Below are 22650 nucleotides of genomic sequence, written 5' to 3' on the forward strand. Positions count from 1 at the left end.
GCAAACTGGATCGACTTACAGCAGAGATTGAATTTGTGCTGGTGCAAAAGGCCAAATAGATCCGATCACCGGAAACAGCTGAACACTCAACCGGGAGCTTTTAGACTCACGTTTACAACACCGTTTTGCTGTTTTCCAAAGGTTCAAGAAACAAGACACAGTCACTGAATACAGAGACTAAGAGACAACAAAACCTAACAGAGGGGATCAGCTTTCTCTCTCATATCTAGATGGGATTAAAAACTGTATCAGTTGAGAGCTCTTGAGTGCGAAACCACACATTCACCTCAGTGCTTTTACATCTGACAACCCACAGGGGGCGTCTTTCAACTGCTAATTGGTCAAATTTGACACTTATAACACTGAAAGTGCTTTGACACTTTCTCTTGACGGCTAAACACTAATAACGAAGGCAATTATGTATGTTGAAAATGCACATAGTTCACAACAAATGACTGAGGGTTTACGGCAATCTGACAATCTTTACTCAACTGTCTATGTATGTATGTATGTATACTAAACATTACACTTTTTACGTCTTTTTTTCCCTTGAAAAAACAATAAATATTCTTTCACAGCTGCAGCATGATGATAAATCAGTAAAGATTATACAATCTCACAAAACCTGTCCAGAATAATATTTCATCCCAAAATTAAAAGTAAAAAAAATAAATGTTTTTTTAATGTTTCAAAGATGTTTTATGCTCAACAAGGCTGCATTTATTCGATAAAAAAAATACAGAAAAAAATAGTAATATTGTGAAATAATATTGCAGTTTAAAATAACAGCTTTCTATTTGAATATATTCTAAGATATAATTTATTTCTATGATGCAAAGCTGATTTTTTTTTTTGCACCATTCCTCCAGTATTCATTGTCACATGATCATTCATCATTATTTTAATATGTTGATTTATTATCAATGCTGAAACGGTTGTGCTACTATATATATATATATATATTTATTAAATTTACATTAAATGTAAAATATGGGGCCCGTAAATATAAGTAAATTAATATTTTCACTCAGCAAAGATGTGATAGTAAAGTCTTGCATTGTTATTTTTTTGTATATAAATGCTGTTATTTTATTCTTTTTTATATTTATCAAAGAATCATGAAAAAGGGGAAAAAAAGCAACATAACAGTTTCCAACATTGATTATAAATGAGCATATTATTTTCATTTCTGAAGGATCGTGTGTCATGTAATGATGCTGAAAATTCAGCTTTGTATCACAGGAATATATTACAATTTGAAGTATATTAAAATAGAAAATAGTTATTTAAAATAACAATAATATTTCACAATATTATTTTTTTCCCCATATTTTTGATAAAATAAACAGCCTTGGTGAACATAAAATACTTATAAAAAAAAAAAAAACTATATGCATGTATATATGAAAAATCTGCTTAAATGTCATGAAAATAATGTCAAAATGTTGGGAAAAAAATTATAATAAAAAAGAAATTAAGCTTATTTTGAGGACCATTACATTTCGGCATTGTGACATATATATACATATATACATATACATATATATATATATATAAATATAATAAAATTAATAATCATGGTATTTGTTGCACTACCTTTCATTAATGTTGATTTAATGTATGATTATATTTTGTAAAAAAAAAAAAAAAAAAGAAGGAAAACTTAACTGAAAAAAATGAAAATTACTAGATTTTTGTCAAAAAATAACCGAAAATAAGGGGAAAGAAATGGGGGAAAATGTGCTTACATTTGAATTAAAATGCTGAATATTTTAATTGTCTCAAAGCTGGTCAACAATATGTCTAGATGATATTTTGATCCAAAAAACAATGAACGAAAGGAATTAATTTTAGCTAAAAGAGATTAAGCTTATTTTGAGGACCATTCCATTTCTGCATTGTGACGTGAAATTCTCATTATAAAATTAAAAAAAAATAATTCTGCTCAAAATAATGGGAAAATTATTTAATAATCAATTATTTTATATATATATATGAAAAATGTGCTTAAGTGTCATGAAAATAATGTCCTAAAAATGTGTATAATTGTAACAATTTTTCCTTTTTTATTATGCGGTGAAATATTACTTGCCGATTTTGTGAGATTTTTGTGAGATATATTTTATCCCTGAAACAAATCAGGTGTAACTGCACCAAACTGCTGTGTTAAACGTTTTTATAGTCCGCCCAAGCCTTTGGTGACTCGTTCCCATTAAATTTAAATATATATCTTATATATTTTCCCCTCTGCATTTGATTATTTTAATGGGTAACAATAAGATCAGTTCCATTTCAGACAGTCTAGATTCCACGAGTAAAGAAACACATAAATCCGTCAAGTAATTGCACAAAATTTTAAACAGCGAAACGAAAATGAACGAAGATAAAGAAAAAAAAACCTAAAACAACTTAAAGTAACCAGTTTTCACAGACGTGCACCATTAAAAAAAGCACTGTTGTCTCCCACTGGGTCCCAAATCAACATGTTACACAATCTAGATCTAGCAACTTGAACAATTCTCCACAAACACGAGTCAATACTGCCGCAAACAGCACACCGCTGTTCTCCACAGGAGCTGGACTTCAACAAAATAGGATTTGCCATATAAAACTGGGTCGTAGTGCTTGTGGGACGGCCCGCAAAAGGACAGTCAACACGTTTTGGTAATCACGAGGGATCATCGAGTTCATTCAAGGTTTGCGCTTGCTCTCTCCCTCTTGTTGTCATTTCTCATTTCTAGATTTAACCCTGTCGGCTAGTCTCTGTAATCTCTGAATGACAACATCAGTCGTATGGCAAATAAAAGTGCTAAACAAAAAAAGATAGACTAGGAATGTGACTTGGATTCAACCAACAAGGCTTCATGATTAATGAAGTTTGAGAAGGTCTAGTAGTTAGTTTTCAATACGAGCGACATGAATGCTAGCCTGTGCTTAAACGGTTGCCAGACCTAAAACTCAAATATCAAACGATAATATGCACTCAAACAGCGCGCCGGTCGTATCTAGAAGCACACAGTGCCTGCATAACACTCACTTCCCATAAACTCATGTGTAATGTACATTAAAGTTTGTGTTGGTTTAATAAACTAGCTGGGTGAATCTCACAAAGCTGCTCAAGAATATGTCTAGGTCAGATTTTGATCCAAAAACCAATGAAAAAGTGAAAAAAAAAAAATCTACATTAATGTTCATTTATTGTATTATAATATTTTATAACCAAAAAAAGCATTAGGCTCACCATTGGAAAAAAAGGAAAATTACTCCAAAAAACAACAACTGATATTCACCAAAAAATGACCAAACATAAAACCAAGGGGGGAAAAAAAAATGGGAGAAAATGTGCTTTTATTTGAATTAATTTGCTGAAAATTGTATTTGTCACAAAGGTGGTCAATGTCATTTTTTTAACTACAAAACAATGATAGAAAATAAATTTATTTTAGCTAGAAGAAATTAAGCTTATTTTAAGGACTATTACATTTCTGCATTGTGACATGAAATTCTCATTATCATAAAAAAAATCTTTGTTCAAAATAATGTGAAAATGATTTAATAATAAATTATTCATTTAGGATTAAATATTTATATATCTATTGTATAACAATATTTTGTAAAAAAAATAAAATACTCCAAAAAACTGATATTCATCAAAAAAATAACCAAAAACAAAACCAAAAAAAAAAAAAAAAAAAAAAAAAAAAAAAAAAACGGGGGAAAATGTGCTTATATTTTAAATAAAATGCTGAATAATTGACTTGTATCAATATGTATTCATATATTTTAATGTATATATAAATATATATTATAATATTTACAATACAAAAAAAAAGTATAAGGCCTCAAAAAAACTTAACTGGACAAAAAAGGAAAATTACTCCAAAAAACAACTGATATTTATCAAAAAGAATATTTAGAATTAGAATATTTAGTAAAAAAAAAAAAGAAAAGAAAAGAAAAGAAAAAAGAAAAGAAAAAGGGTAAAAAAAAAAAAAAAAAACGGAGAAAATTACTCCAGAAAACAACTGATAGATATATATAAATATAAATCTTGGTAAAAAAAAAAAAAAAAAAAAAAGAGCATGAGGCTCACCACTGAGGAAAAAAAAAAAGGGAAAAATGTACTTACATTTTAATTAATATGCTGAATATTTTAATAGTCTCAAAAATAGACTTGCAAAATATTATCTTTTAATATTATCCAAAACTACTTTTTTTTCCCCACCCTGTTTGACCTTGATTTTTGTGAGATTCACCCAGCTCTGCTAGATCCTGTATAGCAGTAAGCAGTTTTCAGTATCCTAATTAGAGAGCAAGAGATACTGACTGTATCTAAAGAACTACAAACTACAGTAAATCTAAAACGCCGCCCTCGCTACACAGGTTATCTGATTGTTTTTTGGTCTTCGAGTGGCTTTGTTTTCTCTGTTGGAAAGTCGTTACGATTCATGTTGATAAACCGTGATAGAAAAGAGAAACAAATATTCCCACTGACAGTGAACGCTTGAAGATGGTGGTCCAATCCCTCGTGTGCGTGGTGAAAATGTCACGGTGGAGGTGAAACGGAGACGGGATCAGTTAGGATTTACTGTCTTGGCATTTCGTTTCCCTGGAATGGGCGCCCTGACTTTGGCATGGCGTTTTTTGTTTCTCCCACTGGCACATGGCATTGGCGTAGCCCACAATGACCTTGTCCATCCAGGTGAGGGGCTGAGGGAACAACACAGCGCCCTCGAAGAAACCCAGGTGTCCACCGTGGAGCGTCAGAGCGAAGATCACGTTTTCTTTCTTTTCTGCAAAATGAAAATGAACCAACACGAGTGAGTAATTGCAAAACTCTAATACACCTATTATGGAAGCCTGTTTCCACCACTCACTTTTTTTTTCCCTCAAAACCACTAGTAGTCAAAAGTTTTTGAACAGTAAGATTTTTGATGTTTTTAAAATAACTGTCTTCTGCTCACCAAGAATGCATTTATTTAATCAAAAATACAGCAAAAACAGTAATATTGTGAAATATTTGTACTACTTAAAATAACTGATTTCTATTTTAATACATTTTAAAATGTAATTTATTCATGTGATGCAAAGCTGAATTTTTAGCATCATTACTCTAGTCTTCAGTGTCACCTGATCCTTCAGAAATCATTCTAATATATCGATTTGCTGCTCAAGAAACATTTATTATTATCATTATTATTACTCATATCAATATTTAAAACAGTTGAGCAATTTTTTTTCAGGATTCTTTGATGAATAGAAATCCAAAGATCAGCATTTATCTGAAATAAAAAGCTTTTGTAATATTATACACTATACTATTCAAAAACTTGGAGTCAGTAAAGGGTATTTTTTTTTGGGGGGGGGGGGGGGATTATAGAAATTAATACTTTTATTTAGCAAGGATGTAATGGTACTCGAGTTTGGAAATCACAGGAATAAATTGCTTTTTAAAATATTTAAATAGAAAACAGTTATTTTAAATAGTAAAAAATATTTTTATATTTTACAGTTTTGCTGTATTTTGTATCAAGGCTTGGTGAGCAGAAGACACTTCTTTATAAAAAAAAAAAAATTAAAGAAACTTTTGACTTTGTTCCTCAAAATTGCAAGTTTCTGATTTTTCACCTCACAATTCTAACTTCAGAATTGTGAGATAAACTCCTGAGTTACAATTCTAGGTTATAAATTCAAATTCTATATAATTTTTTTTTTTTTTTTTTAATTCTGGCTAGTGGTGTAATTAAAATAAACATTCTGAAATTTCTAAATATAGGTTAAAGCACTAAAAATACTAACTGAACAAAAAAATTTAATTAAAATTAATTAATTAAAATTCTAAAATACTAAAATTAATGAAAATGTCAAAGCACATAAAAGTACAAAAAGATTTAGCTAAAAAAAAAAATTAAATAACATACATATATACATACATATACATATACATATAACACTGCAAGAAGAAAATAAATGATTTGTTTACTGGTTCTCTTATTGTCCTGCTCACTGATAGTGGTGCAAATATACCTTGAGAGCTACAGCAAAATCTACCAATTTTACCTTTGCAAAATAAATTTGTGATCCTGGAGCACAAAACCAGTCTTAAACAGCATGAGTGTATTTGTAGCAATAGCCAAAAATGCATTGCATGAGTCAAAATGATCGATTTTTCTTTTATGCCAAAAATCATTAGGATATTAAGTAAAGATCATGTTCTGTTAAGATATTTTGAAAATTTCCTACTGTAAATATATCCAAACTTAATCTTTGATTCATAATGTGCATTGCTAAGAACTTCTTTTGGACAAATTTTAAGTGATTTTCTCAATATTTTTAATTTTTTTGCAACCTCAAATTCCATATTTTCAAATAGTTGCATCTCAGACAAATATTGGTAACAAACATTCGTCAATGGAAAGCTTATTTGTTATTATTTCAGACGACGTATAAATCTCAACTTAAAAAAAAAAAAAAAAAAAAATTGTTGGTAGACTGGTTTTGTGGTCCAAGGTCACATATCATCATACTGCCAAGCCTTGGTCTATTGCAACTTATTGCTACACTTCCTTTGTCATGCTTGTAAATCTTTACAACTCTACTGAGCCCAAACATTCAGGTTTCCACTCAACACAAGATGCTGACTTCCTGAGCAATAAAAAGAGCTTTAATACTCTCCCAGTGTTAACCATTAGAGTCAAACAGTCAGAGTTTGTCATAGTTTGACACCTTTTTTTGCATTATGACTCAACACATTATGACTTTATTATATATGAGTATGTTTAAACAAATAGACATCTCATGAATATCACATGCATGCTAGTGCACATCTATGTGGGGCTCTGGTGTAATGCTGGGTGTTTTTGGAATATGAGGTCAGTGTGGAAATTATTTGTAGGCGTGTTGTTAAAGTGGTAGGAGAAGCGGACAGAAAAGACCACAAGAAAAATACAGCGCAAAAAAATAAAAATAAAAAGTAGTTTTGACTGGAAAAAAGTAATATTAGGTTGTGTGATTAAGTCAAGCACCACTTTCACTATTACTCAAACTTAAGGTTAGAAATCTGAACACTACAGTCATAAAGCTTGAGCTGTTACTTTACTAACAGATAAAAGCAGTGTTGCCAAGTCTGTGGTTTTCCCGCAAAATTTGGGCTACTTCCACACTGTACTTCCGCAGGTTGTTTTTCATGTCCACGGGTTGAAGCAACCCAAAAAACATGATATTTAGCTTCTGGAATGCATTTTACCTCGGGAACCGCACTACAAAGTGTATTTTACCCAGGGCTCTACACTTATTTTTCTTTTTTGGAGCACAAACTTAAAAAGTCAAAAATTTAGGAGCACCTTCCAATCAACAATCCAAAAAAAATCTGATCGAAAATTAGTCTTCCCATTACGAGGTGATATCTAACTCCTTAAAGTGATTTATAAAAATATGCTCCCAATGAATCAAGGTAATTAGAGTGGTTTAGAACAGCTTGGACTATTTGGAATGATATGGAACTTTGGATTTTCCCATAGACTGACAGTTTGCAAAGGGCATGAATAAATTTGTACAAGACACTTTTTGTTAAAATGTAAATAAAAGCTGAGAATTTTTTTTTTTATTTTTTTTCACAATGATGCCTCTTGTACATCATCATCTTTTGGGAGAAGCCTGTCATTTCCGGTCAAAAAAAAAACTTGCTGGTTGAATAAAAGTAACTTTAAGTCAGAATTTGCCAGGGGTATGAATAACTTTGGCCTTGACTGATTTTTTTTATAAGTTTAAGTTAAGTTAAAAATTTCTAATTAACACAACAGAATAAAAACAAGTAGAATAAGAATAAGTTACCAGTATTAAAATTAATTTGTATTACAGAGGTGGCACAGAAGAACAAAAAAGTGTCTTGTAGGTGTATTTTCAGATGTTTAATGAGGCTCAGAGGTGGCATGAGTGCAATTAAATTCATGTTGAGATTAATGTTTTAAATATAACATTTTGAATATAGAAATAATAAACTTAAATAACTGAAAAGATACTTTGAAAATGAAACTAAAACTACCAGTAGGTGGCAGCAAGTCACTGATTTAATTACTGAATCATTTATTCATTTGATTCATTCAGAAATCTGTCTTTATGAATGGGCAATTGAATCACTGACTCACTAGATTTGTTTAAAAACGCTTGTTCATTCATAACGGAAACAAAAAAAACGCTGTGTTTGAATAGAGATGCGCAGCGGCTCAGTTGTGACTTTGTTTCAACCGTTTTCGACGACGAAATAGAGCAAAATCAGGCAGTAGTATAGTTTATCATGATCTCACAAAGTTCCATTATAATCAACAAAGCTCTCTACGCTTTACAATGAATCTCTTATTTAAACTCTTTACACTTTGTTTATGAAAGGATTTGTTAGATATGTCTGTGATGTATTACTCAACGTTACAACAACATGTAGAAACATTTTAAGCTCCCCTCAGCACAAACACAAATATGCTGATTGTGTCAGTTGCACTTGTGCTCCTAAATATATTTATATGCTCCCAAATAGAGCACTGATTTTACCCAGCGAAAAAAGAATTTTGTGTATCATTTGGGCGGGTTTTGTTAAGAAAACCTGGCAACCCTGGACAAAACTGCAATGGTGTACCAGTGTATACACTCATGTATTTGTTGAGTGCATTCGTGCAATAAACAAATATGGAATTTGCACACTAATAAATAACTTAAAAATTAAAAAGATCATTTTGTACTGTATAATACACTTCCTGCATCTTTTAGATTTCTTTTTAAAATCACTTAAAACTGATGGTTTGGTGTGCGGTGCTGTACCTGCAAGTGTGCGAGGAATGGTTAGCAGTGTGTTGTGCACGAGAGGATCGTCAGCAGAGTTCACCAGCAGCAGAGGCACATTAATCTGCAACACAAAGAACTAGAGTCAGAAAGAGAATGCCATCTCATTTATAATAGTATTTCCTTGTAGACTCTCTAAAGCTATTCACTAAATAGCTTTATTATTTTACTCACATTATGAATGTAGTGAACACAGCTCTCCTTCTCGTAGTACTCCTTCAGAGAGTTGTGTCCATGGAATTTTCTACAAAACAAATTGACAACTTTCTATAATAGGAATGCACTGACTACTAACATACAGCATGTGGAAACTTCTCTGCTGAGATTGCATGGAAATAGTCATTCTCAAATGTAAAAATAAAACAAAATTAAAAAAAATTACACTACATAATTAAATGCATCATTAATTGTGATTTAAATAATACCATAAAAAAGTAAATGAAATCCCAGTTAACTGAAATACAATAAAATAAACATTCAGCCATTAGTTTAACTTGAAGTACTGAAATAGCTAAAACTGAAATAAAATAAATAAGACCTTAATATTCAATAATAAAGTCAATAAAATAAATGCATGATTTTTTTTTTCACACACATATACATACATACATACATACACAAGTGACAGTACAATGTCTTTTTGTAAAAGAAAATTGGTTAAAGTGGCAGTATAATGTCTTTTTTTAAAGAAATTAATATTTTTATTCAGAAGATTGTTTAAAGTGACAGGATGCCTTTAAGAAATCAATACTTTTTTCCTAAAATTGGTTATAGTGACAATATAATGTGTCTTTAAGAAATTAATACTTTTATTCAGAAAATTGGTTTGAGTGACAGTATAATGTCTTTTTGTAAAAGAAATTAATAATTTTATTCAGAAAATTGGTTAAAGTGACGATATAATGTATTTTAAGAAATTAATACTTTTATTGAGAACATTAGTCAGTGATAGTGTAATGTCTTTTTTTTTTTAAAGAAATTGCAATATAAAAGAAACATAATATTTTAAAAGAACCAAAACTCTTATAAAAAGACAAAAACACACAACTAAATTAATATTAAAATCAATAATATCTCATGTATATGTGACCCTGGACCACAAAACCAGTCTTAAGTTGCTGGGGTATATTTGTAGCAATAGCCAAAAATACACTGTATGGGTCAAAATTATTGATTTTTCTTTTATGCCAAATCATTAGGAAATTAAGTGAAGATCATGTTCCATGAAGATTTTTTTGTAAAATTCCTACTATAAATATATCAAAATGTAATTTTTGATTAGTAATATGCATTGTTAAGAACTTAATTTGGACAACTTTAAAGGTGATTTTCTCAGTATTTTGATTTTTTTGTACCCTCAGATTCCAGATTTTCAGATAGATGTATCTCGGCCAAATATTGTCCTATCCTAACAAACCATATATCAATAGAAAGCTTATTTATTGAGCTTTAATATGATGTATACATATCAGTTTTGTAAACTTTAACCTTATGACTGGTTTTGTGGTCCGGGCTCATATATATTATATATTATATATATATATATATATATATATATATATTATATATATATATATATATATATATATTATATATTATATATTATCATGCATATATCATATATATATCATATATCAAAAATCATGCTTTTTTTTAATCATGTTTTCAATGTTTTATTGTTAGTTAACTATTTTTTATTTTTACTTAATAAAAGTAACTCAACTGCAGTTTAATTGAAAAGTAGAATGCACAATGAAATTTTTTTTTTTTTTTTTGGAAAATTGTTAAAAACACTTATCTGTTTTTGCAAATGAACTCTTTGTATTTTAAAAGTAGCAAAACTCATAAAGTTGACAAAAACACAACTAAATTACCAAAACTTTTACAAAAATTACAATGGGAAATTTAAAAATAAAAATAAACTACAAACAGTGATGCTAAACTAAAACTGGTTAGTTATGGCATTACATAATGTTAATGAATGTAACCGTATTATATTATTGTAACCTCATTTCTTATTATACAACAGTAACAGCTTTTATTGTGGTAACTATAGTTGTAGTAACTATAGTATTTTATAATAGCACAAAATCTTTGACAAGGCAGAGGGAAGATTCATTTTCAGAGAACATGACTTAAAATAACTCAAAGTACAAACTATTTGTTCACTTTGTGGTCTAACCCAAATCTCAAGTCACAAAATGTTCCTCATATTTGTTACACAAGAGAATTAGAAAAAACACATTTCACAATGTCCCGGCACTCACCTCATGATGTTGTCATCGATCTGCATGAGAGATGTGGCAGTGTAGAGCCGGCTCAGATCCGCGTCCACCATTTTAGTGGAGCCCACGCCAAATAACACGCTCCTGTTGAACCACAAAATACAAGTTTGCTGACTCTGTTAAATAGACAGCTCAGTGGTTAGATTTATTTTCTCTTACCACTCAGAAGATAATTAATTTATCTTGTTTTTGTGTCATCAAAGTCAGCACTAGTGTTAGTTATTCTGAGGTCTCCTAATGGCTTGATTGCAAAAGAACACGTGAGCTCAAAACAGTTTTAGATCAAGAGTGAATATCACAGCCGGCCACCCAACAGCACTCACACTGACGCCTGTCACATTCAACCCTCGGGAGGAAATGAAGAGTACCTGTGGGACAAAATGATCTTCTTCATGTTGTCAGCCATCAGGAAGTTATAGAAACGCCGGCACTGGTCCCACTGCAGAAACGTCTCCTGAGCTCTGAAATACACACACACCACAGAATGAGTTTAATACCATTAACTAGTGGTGGGCCGTTATCGGCGTTAACTCAAGACTCTTATCGGACGATAAAAAAAAAAAAAATGAAAAAAAAAAAAATGTCTATACTACGCAAGCTATGATGACTTTCACCTTGATATTTTAGCGCAGATGTACACCTAGCCGAATTGCACTGTAGGGGGCGAGAACCAGTCTTCAACCTGTGTGTATGCCGACTGTGAAATTACCACATCAAACGAGACGTGCTAACATGAATGCGGCTATGAAGCCGCCGGGTTTGCTTCAGGGCAGGTGCGTTGATAGACCCTTTTTATTGGGGCACGTGCCCCAGTGAAAATCTACTGTGCCCCAGTAAAATCTCAAATTTGAGTTATAATTTACTTTGATAATCCCGAAATAAAGACATTAAACTATATGCAACAACTGAATTGACGCTTCTAAAAGCAACGCAGTTTAACTATGCACGCAGATATCCATGCCCGTGTGCGTCTGTGTATTTAACTGCAACGCGCACGTCGTTTAGCCTTTTACGCAGAAGTACATGCAGTGTAGGAATAGTTGGTTACACAAGTTTGTATAGTTAATTGTGTTGTAAATGCAATTGTCAAGCAGTTTGTGATGCATTCTGGAAACAGGAGATGAGCCCTTGGTCTAACGCGCCACCTGGCTTGAGAAACCCGTTCTCAAAGACTTACTTTTAGTCATTATTTGGGTAGCACACATATTCTGAATGCAAAGTTGTAAAATACACCTGAATGCAAAGTTCTCATTCTTATTCAAAGTTTATTTGATCAGAAATACAGGAAAAAATTTTGAAATATTTTTTGAAATTTAAAATAATTTATTTCTGTGATGCAAAGCTGAATTTTTATCAGCCATTACTAGTCTTTAGTGTGACACAATCCTTCAGAAATCACTCAAATATGCTGATTTATTATCAATGTTGGAAACATTTGAGCTGCTTAATATTTAATAATATTTTTTCAGGATTCTTTGATGAATAAATCATTAAAAAGAACAGCATTTATTCAAAACAGGAATATTTTCTAACAATATAAGCCTTTACTATCACTTTTTTAAATCAATCTAACACATCCTTGTTGAATAAAAGTATTAAGTTCTTTTAAAGAAAGAAAGAAAAAAAAATACTGATCCCAAACTTTGAACTATGGTGTATATATATTTTTTTACTAGTTTTATAGTTTTACTAGTTTACTACTTTTTTACTTAGTTTATTTTTTCTATTTTACATAAATGCTGTTCTTTTTAATTTTATTTTATTCATCAAAGAATGCTGAAAAAATGTCTTGGTTTCAAGAAAAATATTAAGCAGTGATTTCTTAAAAATGATTTCTGAAAAATGTGTCATTTGACACTGAAGACTGGAGTAATGATGCTGAAAATTCAGCTTTGCATCACAGGAATAAATTCTGTTTGAAAGTATACTAAAATAGAAAAGCACCATTTAGAATTGCAGCAGAAATTCACAATATTACCGTTTTTCTTGTATTGTTAATCAAATAAACGCAGCCTTGATGAGCAGAAAATACTTCAAAAACATTAATATGCATCATGCATGTATTCATGTATAGTGCTATACTGCTGAATTTTTTTTTAATAATATTAGGATAGATGGATAGATGGATTAAAAGATGGATATAGTGCTATAATGCTAAAAAATAAAATAAAATGTACTATATTAATTTTATATTATCTTATTATATATTTATACATCTTTATTTTTTATATATGCCAGGTTATTATATTCAATATCCCTTGTAATGTATCTAATGAATATAGCTGGAATTGATATTAAAGGTTGATATAAAATATGTATAATTGCATACATATATACAAATATAAATGTATGAACACACACACACACACACACACACACACACACACACACACACACACACACACACACACACACACACACACACACACACACACACACACACACACACACACACACACACACACACACACACACACACACACACACACACACACACACACACACATTTTAAATTCATTGTTTAGTTGTTCCTGACTATTTTTCAGGCTCTCTGAAATAATGATTATATACATTTATTTATATTCATATGAAGTGATGAATTACAGAGAAGTTTTCAGAGGCAGAGAGAAAATAGTCATTAGCAGCAGCTTTATAGATTCAGTAATCCTGTCTGAAGGCAGAGCTTGACTGTTTGGCAACATGCTGAGAGTACAGCACAGACAGCAAAGGTGTGGCCATAGATTTACCGAAGCCCAAACACATCCACCGCATTCCTCAGCTGCTTCAGCGCTGAAACTAACATCACATGCTTATTCACTGACAGTGATGTGAGATGTGATTGTTCCATGTTTAGCTGTCAGAGCTGTTGCTATGGTGCTCTTTAGTGTTGACATGTCAACACTGACATCTTTACCATCAGTGTGCAAAGTATACAAGCACTTTCTGCTGGCTCTACCATTGGACTGACATCTCAAAAACTAATAAATAGCGACAGTAGGCTACTTTGGCTTTGGTCTATCCATCTTTTCCTTCCCGTAAAAATGTGTGCAGCCATTTGTAAATGTTACGTGTCTGGCTTCCAGCCTTAACTACTTCCAGCTATTTTTAGCTGTACAAAACAGCTTGTTTTGCCACTTGATATTGTACATTGGTGTGTCTTACCACATTATTTTAATGTGTTATCTTAATTATGAACACGCTGGTTGTGCAAAGTGCGATTCTTCCTGTTATTTCCCTATAGCAGCTAATGAACCGGAAGTCTTGCCCATAGGCTTACTTTCACGTTGAAGAAAAAGGTGGATTTAATGACTGATGGACAGGACAGGACTTCTGCTCATGAGCCTCTTTTTGGTGCCAGTTAAAACTAACCAGACTGACTTTTAACCATTGATATATTTAAGGATAGTAAGATGTTTTTATTTTTTTAAAGTCGTCTACAAATGGTTAGGGCTACAAATGTTAATGCCAATCATTAATCTGATGGGGAAATGTGTTGATCATTATACTTTTTGTTCCTCTGCAATTCTGCACATCCATTCATCAGTTTGGAAATAACATTTTGAAAATTATGCTTATGCTTACAAAGGTTTAATTCAACAAAAGCAGTAAAATTCTGAAATATTTTTATCATCTAAAATAATTGTTTCTATTTGAATATATTTTATTCCTGTGATCAACTGTAAATTTTCAGCCTAAATACTCTTAATCTTTAGTGTCACGATTTTTCCTAAGTCAATCGAATCACATATTGCTGAATAAAATTATTGATTTCTTTTAAAAAATAAAAAAAACAAACCTTTGCATTACGCTGCCAAATGCTGAAATGTTCATCACATAATAGATTGAAATAAAGGTGCTTAGCACTTCTTTTGGGATGATCCAAACATGCCCTAGAAATTTGCAGTGTTAAATGAGCAGTTCACTTCCAGAATGAACATGTCATTCAAGATGTCTTTCTTCCTTCAGTGGAAAAGAAATTAATCTTTTTAAGGAAAACATTACAAGATGCTTCTCTATATAGTGGACTTCAATGTTGGCCAATGGGTTGAAGGTCCAGACTGCAGTTTCAATGCAGCTTCAAAGGACTTGACGATCACAGCCAAAGAATAAGGGTGTCATCTAGCGAAATGATCAGTCATTTTCTTAAAACACAAACATGTATATACTTTTTAACCACAAATGCTCGCCTTGCACTAGCTTTTGCGATGTGCATCTACGTCTTCAAGCATTGCATAATCACGCTGGAAGAGTCACATGCGCTTAGCTCTTAAAAAAGGTAAGCTAGGGTGAAAAACTCCATCTTATTTTCTCCTCCAACTTCAAAATCGTCTGATGTTTTTTTCCCTTTTTTTGTGAAGTGAGTTTGACTTTCTTTGCACGCTCGCTTTGTAAACTCTGGGTCGGTACTTCCATCTACGTCTTTCTTGCACTCATGGTTAAAAAGTATATAAATTCATGTTTTCCTTAGAAAATGACAGATCGTTTCGCTAGATAATGCCCTTATTCCATCTTGAGGATTCCAGTTGAAGTCCACTATTTAGGGAAAAATCTTTTCTCAAAAACCTTAAATTTCTTTGTGACTTAAAGCAAGCAAGAAAATTATCAGGATATTTTCATTCTGGAAATGAACTTCTCCTTTAATGCAGTACAATTACGGAGGCAACATGCAAATGTCAAGCGGAGGAAACAGGTGGACAATACTGAGAGACCACCTGCGCCTTTTAAAACACTAACTACAAAGTACGCTCTGTCAGTTTTTATCTGGAGTTTAGTCGGAGTCCACTGGTCTGAATTGTACCCAACGCAAGCCGGCAGCATTTTTATCTTGGCATTATGCCCAACCCCGGCTGTCCCACACCCTCTGGAGCAACATCAGGTATTATGTAGCTTCTGTCTGGGAACAGAGTGGCTCACCTCAGCGCACTGTAGCCTTGGCAGACGCTCACACAGCACAGAACACGCTCCTGGTTGGTTCGGTTTTCTCCCAGGAACTTGCACACAATGTTCCCTCCCAGACTGAAACCCACGACGATAAGTTTGGTCTGGGGATAAGTCTTTTTGATGAAGCCCACCATTGATGCAAACTCCCATGTACAACCTGTGGAGAGAAAATCAGAACATGAAGTGACCAAAAGTGACTAGATCAGCTTAATAAATTCTTCACATCTATAAATTATTATTCTATTAAAAAAATAAATAAATACAGCCTCTGACAATATAACAAAAAAAAAAAAAAAAAAATGTATTATAAATATGTATAAAATAAAATAAGATCAAATAAAATAAAATAGATAGTTTAAGTTTAAAACAATTAAATAATAAAAAAATAAACCTGCTAAAATATAAAACAACATCTGAAAAAAAAAAAAAAAAAAAAAAAAAACCTGATAAAATAAAAACAGATTAAAAAGTAATAAAAAAATAAAAGAAAAAAAGAAAATAAAATAAAAACTGAAAATACAATAAAAAAAAACTAAAAAAAAAAATGCAATAAAATAAAAATGACGAAAATAAAATAACTATAAAATCTGATGAAATAAAACAAGATTAAACTGTATATACAGTAAATAATATACTGAAAATATTGTTAATAAAATAAAAACTGAAAATCCAATTTAAAAAACTGAAAATGCAATAAAATAAAAAAACTATATAAACATCTTATAAATAAAACCAGATTAAAAAGTAATAGAGAATTAAATTAAATAATAACTGAAAATACAAAATAAATATAAAAAAAATTATTAGAAATACAGTTAACAAAAAAAGAAAATACAATAAAAACTGAAAATACAATTAAAAAAAAAAAAAAAAATGCAATGCCATAAAATGAAATGAAATAAAATAAGCTAACATCAGACAAAAATAAAATATATAAAACTCTGGTAAAAATGCAATAAAATAAAATACTTGTATGTATTGTATGTATTGACAGTGAATATATGGCTTTAAGATTGCAAAAATAGAAATAGGGAGGCCAAACAGATTAAACACATTATTTATACAATGTACAAACACAATTACATTAAAATTAGATCTGATACAATATAAAATAACATCTGAAAAAATAAAAATAAAAATCTGATCAAATAATATCAGATTTAAAAGTAACAAAAAATAATAAAATTAAATAAAAGCTGATAAAGTAAAAGTAAAGTAAAAGTTCAATTAAATAAATTAAAAAATAAAATTGCAAACAGCACAAATGTATGAATGGGATGAAACACATCATTTACACAATGTCCAAACACATTTAAGTAAAATTTTATATTAACATTTGAAAATTTTTACTAAAAAGATAAGGAAAATCTAATGAAAATGAAAAGATAGAGGCCTGCATGGATCAATGCTTTATTCAATAAATTGAAAAGCACCTCATTTATTCACCATTTCCCACATTTGATCATCGTAACCTATAAACGTCTCGTACCGTAGGTGAACATGCGAGGGGAGGTAAGCTCAATGTTCGGCAAGGCCCCGAGGTGATTGAGCACAGCACAGCGGTAGCCCTGTTTCTGCGAATGGTCCACAAACGTACGAATATAGTGCTTCTCACTGTGGTTTCCAATGCCAGGACAGATGACCATGGTGACGTCCTCTGTCAAACCAACAACAAAACATTTTTCACAGCTAGACAAATAAATGCAAATGTATGCAGATAAATGTTTGAGTTGCTCAATATTATCATACTGTTTATCTTCTCTTTTCCAGGTAATGTGTCACAATATTGACACAGACCTAGCAAATGCAAATTACATCATTTGTATAACAACCTAGCTGCAAAAAACAGACTTTCAAACACATAGACATTGCAGTAGTACAGGTGCACATACAGTCGAGGTCAGAAGTTTACATACACCTTGCAGAATCTGAAAAAAGTTCATTTTACCAAAAAAGGAGTTCATACAATTTTTTTTTATTTTTTATTTAGTACTGACCTGAATAAGATATTTCACATAAAGAGGTTTACCTTTACTCCACAAGAGAAAATTTTTGAATTGATAAAAATGACCCCGTTCAAAAGTTTACACACACTTGATTCTTAATACTGTGTTGTTACTAGGGCTGCACAATAGGTCGTTTCAGCATCGTCATCGCGATGTACGCATGCGCCATAGTCACATCGTGGCAGTCACGATGCAGGGCAAAAAAAAATTATGTGTGTCTGATTTTAAAATGTACTATCTATATTTCTATTCACGGATCTATATTTGTCTAAAATAAAGTAATTAACTCATATTTAAGGGTTCTTTAAAAACTATAATGCACACGTTGCTTCACCTACTTCATGCATGCAGTCTCTGCGTGTGCATGGCAAAATGAACGCGGGACGGGAGAAAAGCGCTGAAATGGAAGATTTGGTCGCAAAAAGAAACGCAACGTCGGTCATATGGAAGTATTTTGAATACAAAAAGGATGCTACTGACCAAAAACAGGTGCTTTGTCGGGAGTGCCTGGCAGATGTTGCCACAACTCGCGGAAACACTACGAATTTAAGGGACCATTCACATGTCGCGCCTAAAAACGCGTGGAAAACGCTAGGCGCGTCACTTTCTCCTTCTTTCCAAAGCGCTCTGTAACTTGAGTGGCAGAGTGGCGTCTGCCGTTGCTAAGCAACCATGAGCCGCACTCTCCTAAAGACGTGGAAGTTTCAGCAAAGATAAATAAACAAAGATAAATGGATTTCCAAAACTAAAAATTGCTTGCAGTAGCTCTGCTGCTAAAAAAATGTTATCCCTGTAACAGCTATGATCAGCTGTTCCTCCATCTTAGCTAAGCTTTTGATGTTTTTCGTGAAAGGAAGAAGCTGATTTCCCTTTCATCAGGGTAAAAGAAACATTCATTATTAATTTCATATTAGAGCCTTGATTTGCCTGAATTGACAGTGAATAAGGTGAGTCAAACTGTTTATGAAACTACCCAAAATAAGCTTTAAAAAGTATTTTATTTCAGGGTTTTGATTATACTGTACTTTTACTTTTTTATTCTTTGAAAATGCTTACAAAATTACCCCAATTATTCTTGAATTATTATTTGATTTTTAAGCAGTTCAAAACAACCTGATGAACATAAATGAATTTGTACACATCGCAATATATATCGCAAGAAAAAAATATATCGCAATGTAATTTTTCCCCAATATCGTGCAGCCCTAGTTGTTACCTGAATGATCCACAGCTGTGTTGTTTAGTGACAGTTGTTTATGAGTCCCTTGTTTGTCCTCAACAGTTAAACTCCCACTGAACACTGAAAGGCCTCATTGATTATTTGGTTTTTAAGCTTTGTGTATCTGAACCCTTTCCACCAATAATTGTATGATTTTGAGATCCATCTTTTCACAGATGGAATCTCAAAATCATATCAAATCTTTTCACATAGCGCCTGAAATTAGTTCCCAGCATGTGCTGCGTGATATTACTGCACCTGCTTCGGCCATGTTACTATTACGCCGTAATGGAAGTGTAGTTCCTAATCTTATTGGCCTAGAAAAATCACAGCTTTACATTTTCCACTGGTATTAGTACACGATATAATTACAGAAGAGTCAAGTATTAAATATGACAAATATCGAAACTCATTGGTCATTTTTGAACATGATGCTATTGGTCTCATAGGATTCAATGACTGTATGTACCTTCTGTAGCTTCTGAAGGGCAGCACTAAATGAATATATATATATGTGTGTGTGTGTGTGTGTGTGTGTGTGTATACATACATACATTTAGGCAAAATAAGAAAAATTTACACATCTTCATTCTGTTCAAAAGTTTTCACCCCCAGATCTTAATGCATCATTTTTTTTCCGGCGCATCAGTGAGTGTTTAAACCTTCTGTAATGTTGCATATGAGTCTCTCAGTTGTCCTTAGTGTGAAAAATTGGTTTTCAAAATCATACAGTCATTGTTGGAAAGGGTTCAAATATACAAAAATGCTGAAAAACCAAAGAATTTGTGGGACCTGAAGGATTTTTCTGAAGAACAGTGAGCAGTTTGACTGTTCAGGACAAACAAGGGACTCATGAACAACTATCATTAAACAAAAACACAGCTGTGGATCATTCAGGTAACAACACAGTATTAAGAATCAAGTGTATGTAAACTTTTGAACAGGGACATTTTTATAAATTCAACTATTATTTTCTCTTGTGAACATATGTAAACACATTTTATGTGAAATGTCTTATTCAGTTCAGTACTAAATAAAAAAAATTACATGCATTTGGTATGATACCTTTTATTTTGCTAAAATAATTAACATTATGCAGATTCTGCAAGGTGTGTGTAAATTTGGACTTCAACTGTATTTATTTTACAATTACATTTTTTATTTTTCTGTGCATGTTTTATCTCAAAATTGACTCTTGAAAACATCCACAGTTGTATTTCGAGCAATTCTTTAGTTCATGTTATTTCAAATGATTAAAATGTCTTTAAAAATAAAGCTGCAATTATCTTCTTTTATATTTGTATTCCATGCCAGAAGTAAGCTTTCAAACAAGGTCACATTACATAAGAGCAAAAAGCCATTTCGCCTAGATAAGCATTGCTGTAATTAATATCTCTTCGTCAGAATGATGATCAAGCAGACTACTGCTATGTCATTTAAGTGATACTTCCTCCTTGAACCTGAACGAGAGACTATCCTTTATCAGGTTTCCATAGGAGTGTAGTGTTACACTGCAGCTCAGACTGAATAAACCCAACTACGTGGCACTGACCTCCGGACTGATGATCCGCCTGGGGTTCAAAGAGGTCAAAAGTTGCAGTGGCCCCATCCTGCATGGGCAGATATTTGCGCAGGCCGAATGGGTGTGGTGAACTGACCCGACCCAACTTTCCGTAGAGGGCCGTCTGCAGATGACCACTTTTACCCCACAGTAGAGGAGGAATGTACCTGGGACATGAAACACAATCTCAGATATATACAGTGGTACATGATTTAATTACGATTGAACTTTGATAAGAATTAGTCAAAAACATACACAGATGCAATAGGTCACCTAAGTGTCATTGCTCAAACAGAGCTAACTTTGATTTTGATCATTTTTAATTGACAATTTACTCGTGGAGCCACATCGAGATTCAAATATCTTTGGAAATATACCATATAGGGCCTTAAAAATGAAGATACCAAAGGAAAAGTTAGGCTAGAACTAGAATATAATATTATATTAAGATGTCTTTAACACTTCTTGAGTAACAGACATACAAAATTAACATACAAAAGTGTTTTTCCCCCATTTTTAAACAGTCACTATTGCCATATAATGCAACAAGGACTGCTAAAGTCAAGCGATTTTATTAATAAATATGGCAATCTCTGTCCACCAATAAAATAATGATTCTGCCATCTTTCTAAAGGTACTGTCCCCTCCTGTAATTTGGCTCCAAATGACTCTCTATAATATAGCGTTTTCACGACATATCATCAATCGTCAATATTGGTGGCACAGAGTGTTAAAAAAAAAAAAAAAAAAAAAAAGACTGTACCAAATAAAACTCACAACCAACTGTTGTCATGTTTTGGGCTGTACTAATCGTTCAGACCGGGAAAAACAAAGTAACAAGGTCTGAGGAACAAAAGGTGTTTGTGGTTTGCTAAACTGAACCAGGATTTCCAGGGTTTGTTCTCATAATTTCCGGTTAGGTACATGAAATTTTAGGCTTTTATCTCAATACTGCTCATACAGTAATATTTTGGCTTTAACACTATTTATGTTTGTCTTTCTTCAGAAAAAATATTTACAAAATCCAAAATTTCTGAAATGACTGATTTGACATGGAAAGACTATAGGTCATTTTGAAAAACTGGAAACTGCTGTCGATGCCTTTGTTATGATTGGGTTTCTAGGTACATGTTAAATCAAAATAAAACATACTGCGTTTGCATATTTTTCTGATGATTATGAACCATTAGTGTATTGGCCCACATTTCTGTAGTTCTTCAGGGTTGTTTCTAGATCTGGGCACTGGGGCAGGACAAATTACTCCTGATCCATGCGTCATCACACAAGTGCACGCTGCTGCTGTTATGTAATAGTCCCACCCAACAATTAGTCTTTAACCAATTACACACTGACCCTTTGCTAAGCTTGTAGGTTGCCTTAGGTCTGACAGTCTCAAATTAATTGGATAGATGTGTGAACAGCATGCTTTTTGGTGAAATGTGCTCATGAAGTAGTAATAAATACTACACTTGTGTGGGCAGAAATGAGGTAAAACATTGAAATATTTCTTGAGCATCAAATCAGCATATTACAATGATTTTTGAAGGATCATGTGACACTGAAGCCTGGAGTAATGATGGTAAAAATTCAGGTTTGCATCACAGGAATAAATACAAATTCTAAAAAATATTCAAATAGAAATAAGTTGTTTTAAATTTTAATTAATATTTCACAATATCACCCTAAATGACTGTATTCATTTATTCTATCATATAAATGCAGCCTTGGTTAGGATAATACTTATTTCAAAAGCATGCATATATATATATATATATATATATATATATATATATATATATATAT

The 22650-nt window shown here is 32.0% G+C and overlaps 1 protein-coding gene across 1 annotated transcript; it reads right to left on the reverse strand.

Moving 5' to 3' along the window:
* Positions 1 to 4578: 4578 nt before the first annotated feature.
* abhd2a (abhydrolase domain containing 2, acylglycerol lipase a) lies at positions 4579 to 21131 on the reverse strand. Its single transcript, XM_073836712.1, has 9 exons — positions 21121 to 21131; positions 20839 to 21014; positions 17551 to 17718; positions 16035 to 16218; positions 11489 to 11581; positions 11103 to 11204; positions 9010 to 9079; positions 8815 to 8899; positions 4579 to 4793 (listed from the first exon to the last, which is right to left on the reverse strand). Exons 1-9 carry the CDS (start codon positions 21129 to 21131, stop codon positions 4579 to 4581), a joined length of 1104 nt encoding a protein of 367 aa, XP_073692813.1.
* Between the last annotated feature and the right edge of the window lie 1519 nt (positions 21132 to 22650).

The sequence above is a fragment of the Garra rufa genome, chromosome 3 (genome assembly GCF_049309525.1).
Source record: "Garra rufa chromosome 3, GarRuf1.0, whole genome shotgun sequence".
Lineage (NCBI taxonomy): Eukaryota > Metazoa > Chordata > Actinopteri > Cypriniformes > Cyprinidae > Garra > Garra rufa.

Excerpts from the sequence above, each read along its gene's own strand:
- abhd2a (XM_073836712.1), bottom strand. Across the intron at positions 9,080-11,102 it reads ATCGATGACAACATCATGAG|AAAATTCCATGGACACAACT; the intron begins GTGAGTGCCGGG and ends TTTGTTTTGTAG. Across the intron at positions 4,794-8,814 it reads CATTCCTCGCACACTTGCAG|AAAAGAAAGAAAACGTGATC; the intron begins GTACAGCACCGC and ends TTCATTTTGCAG.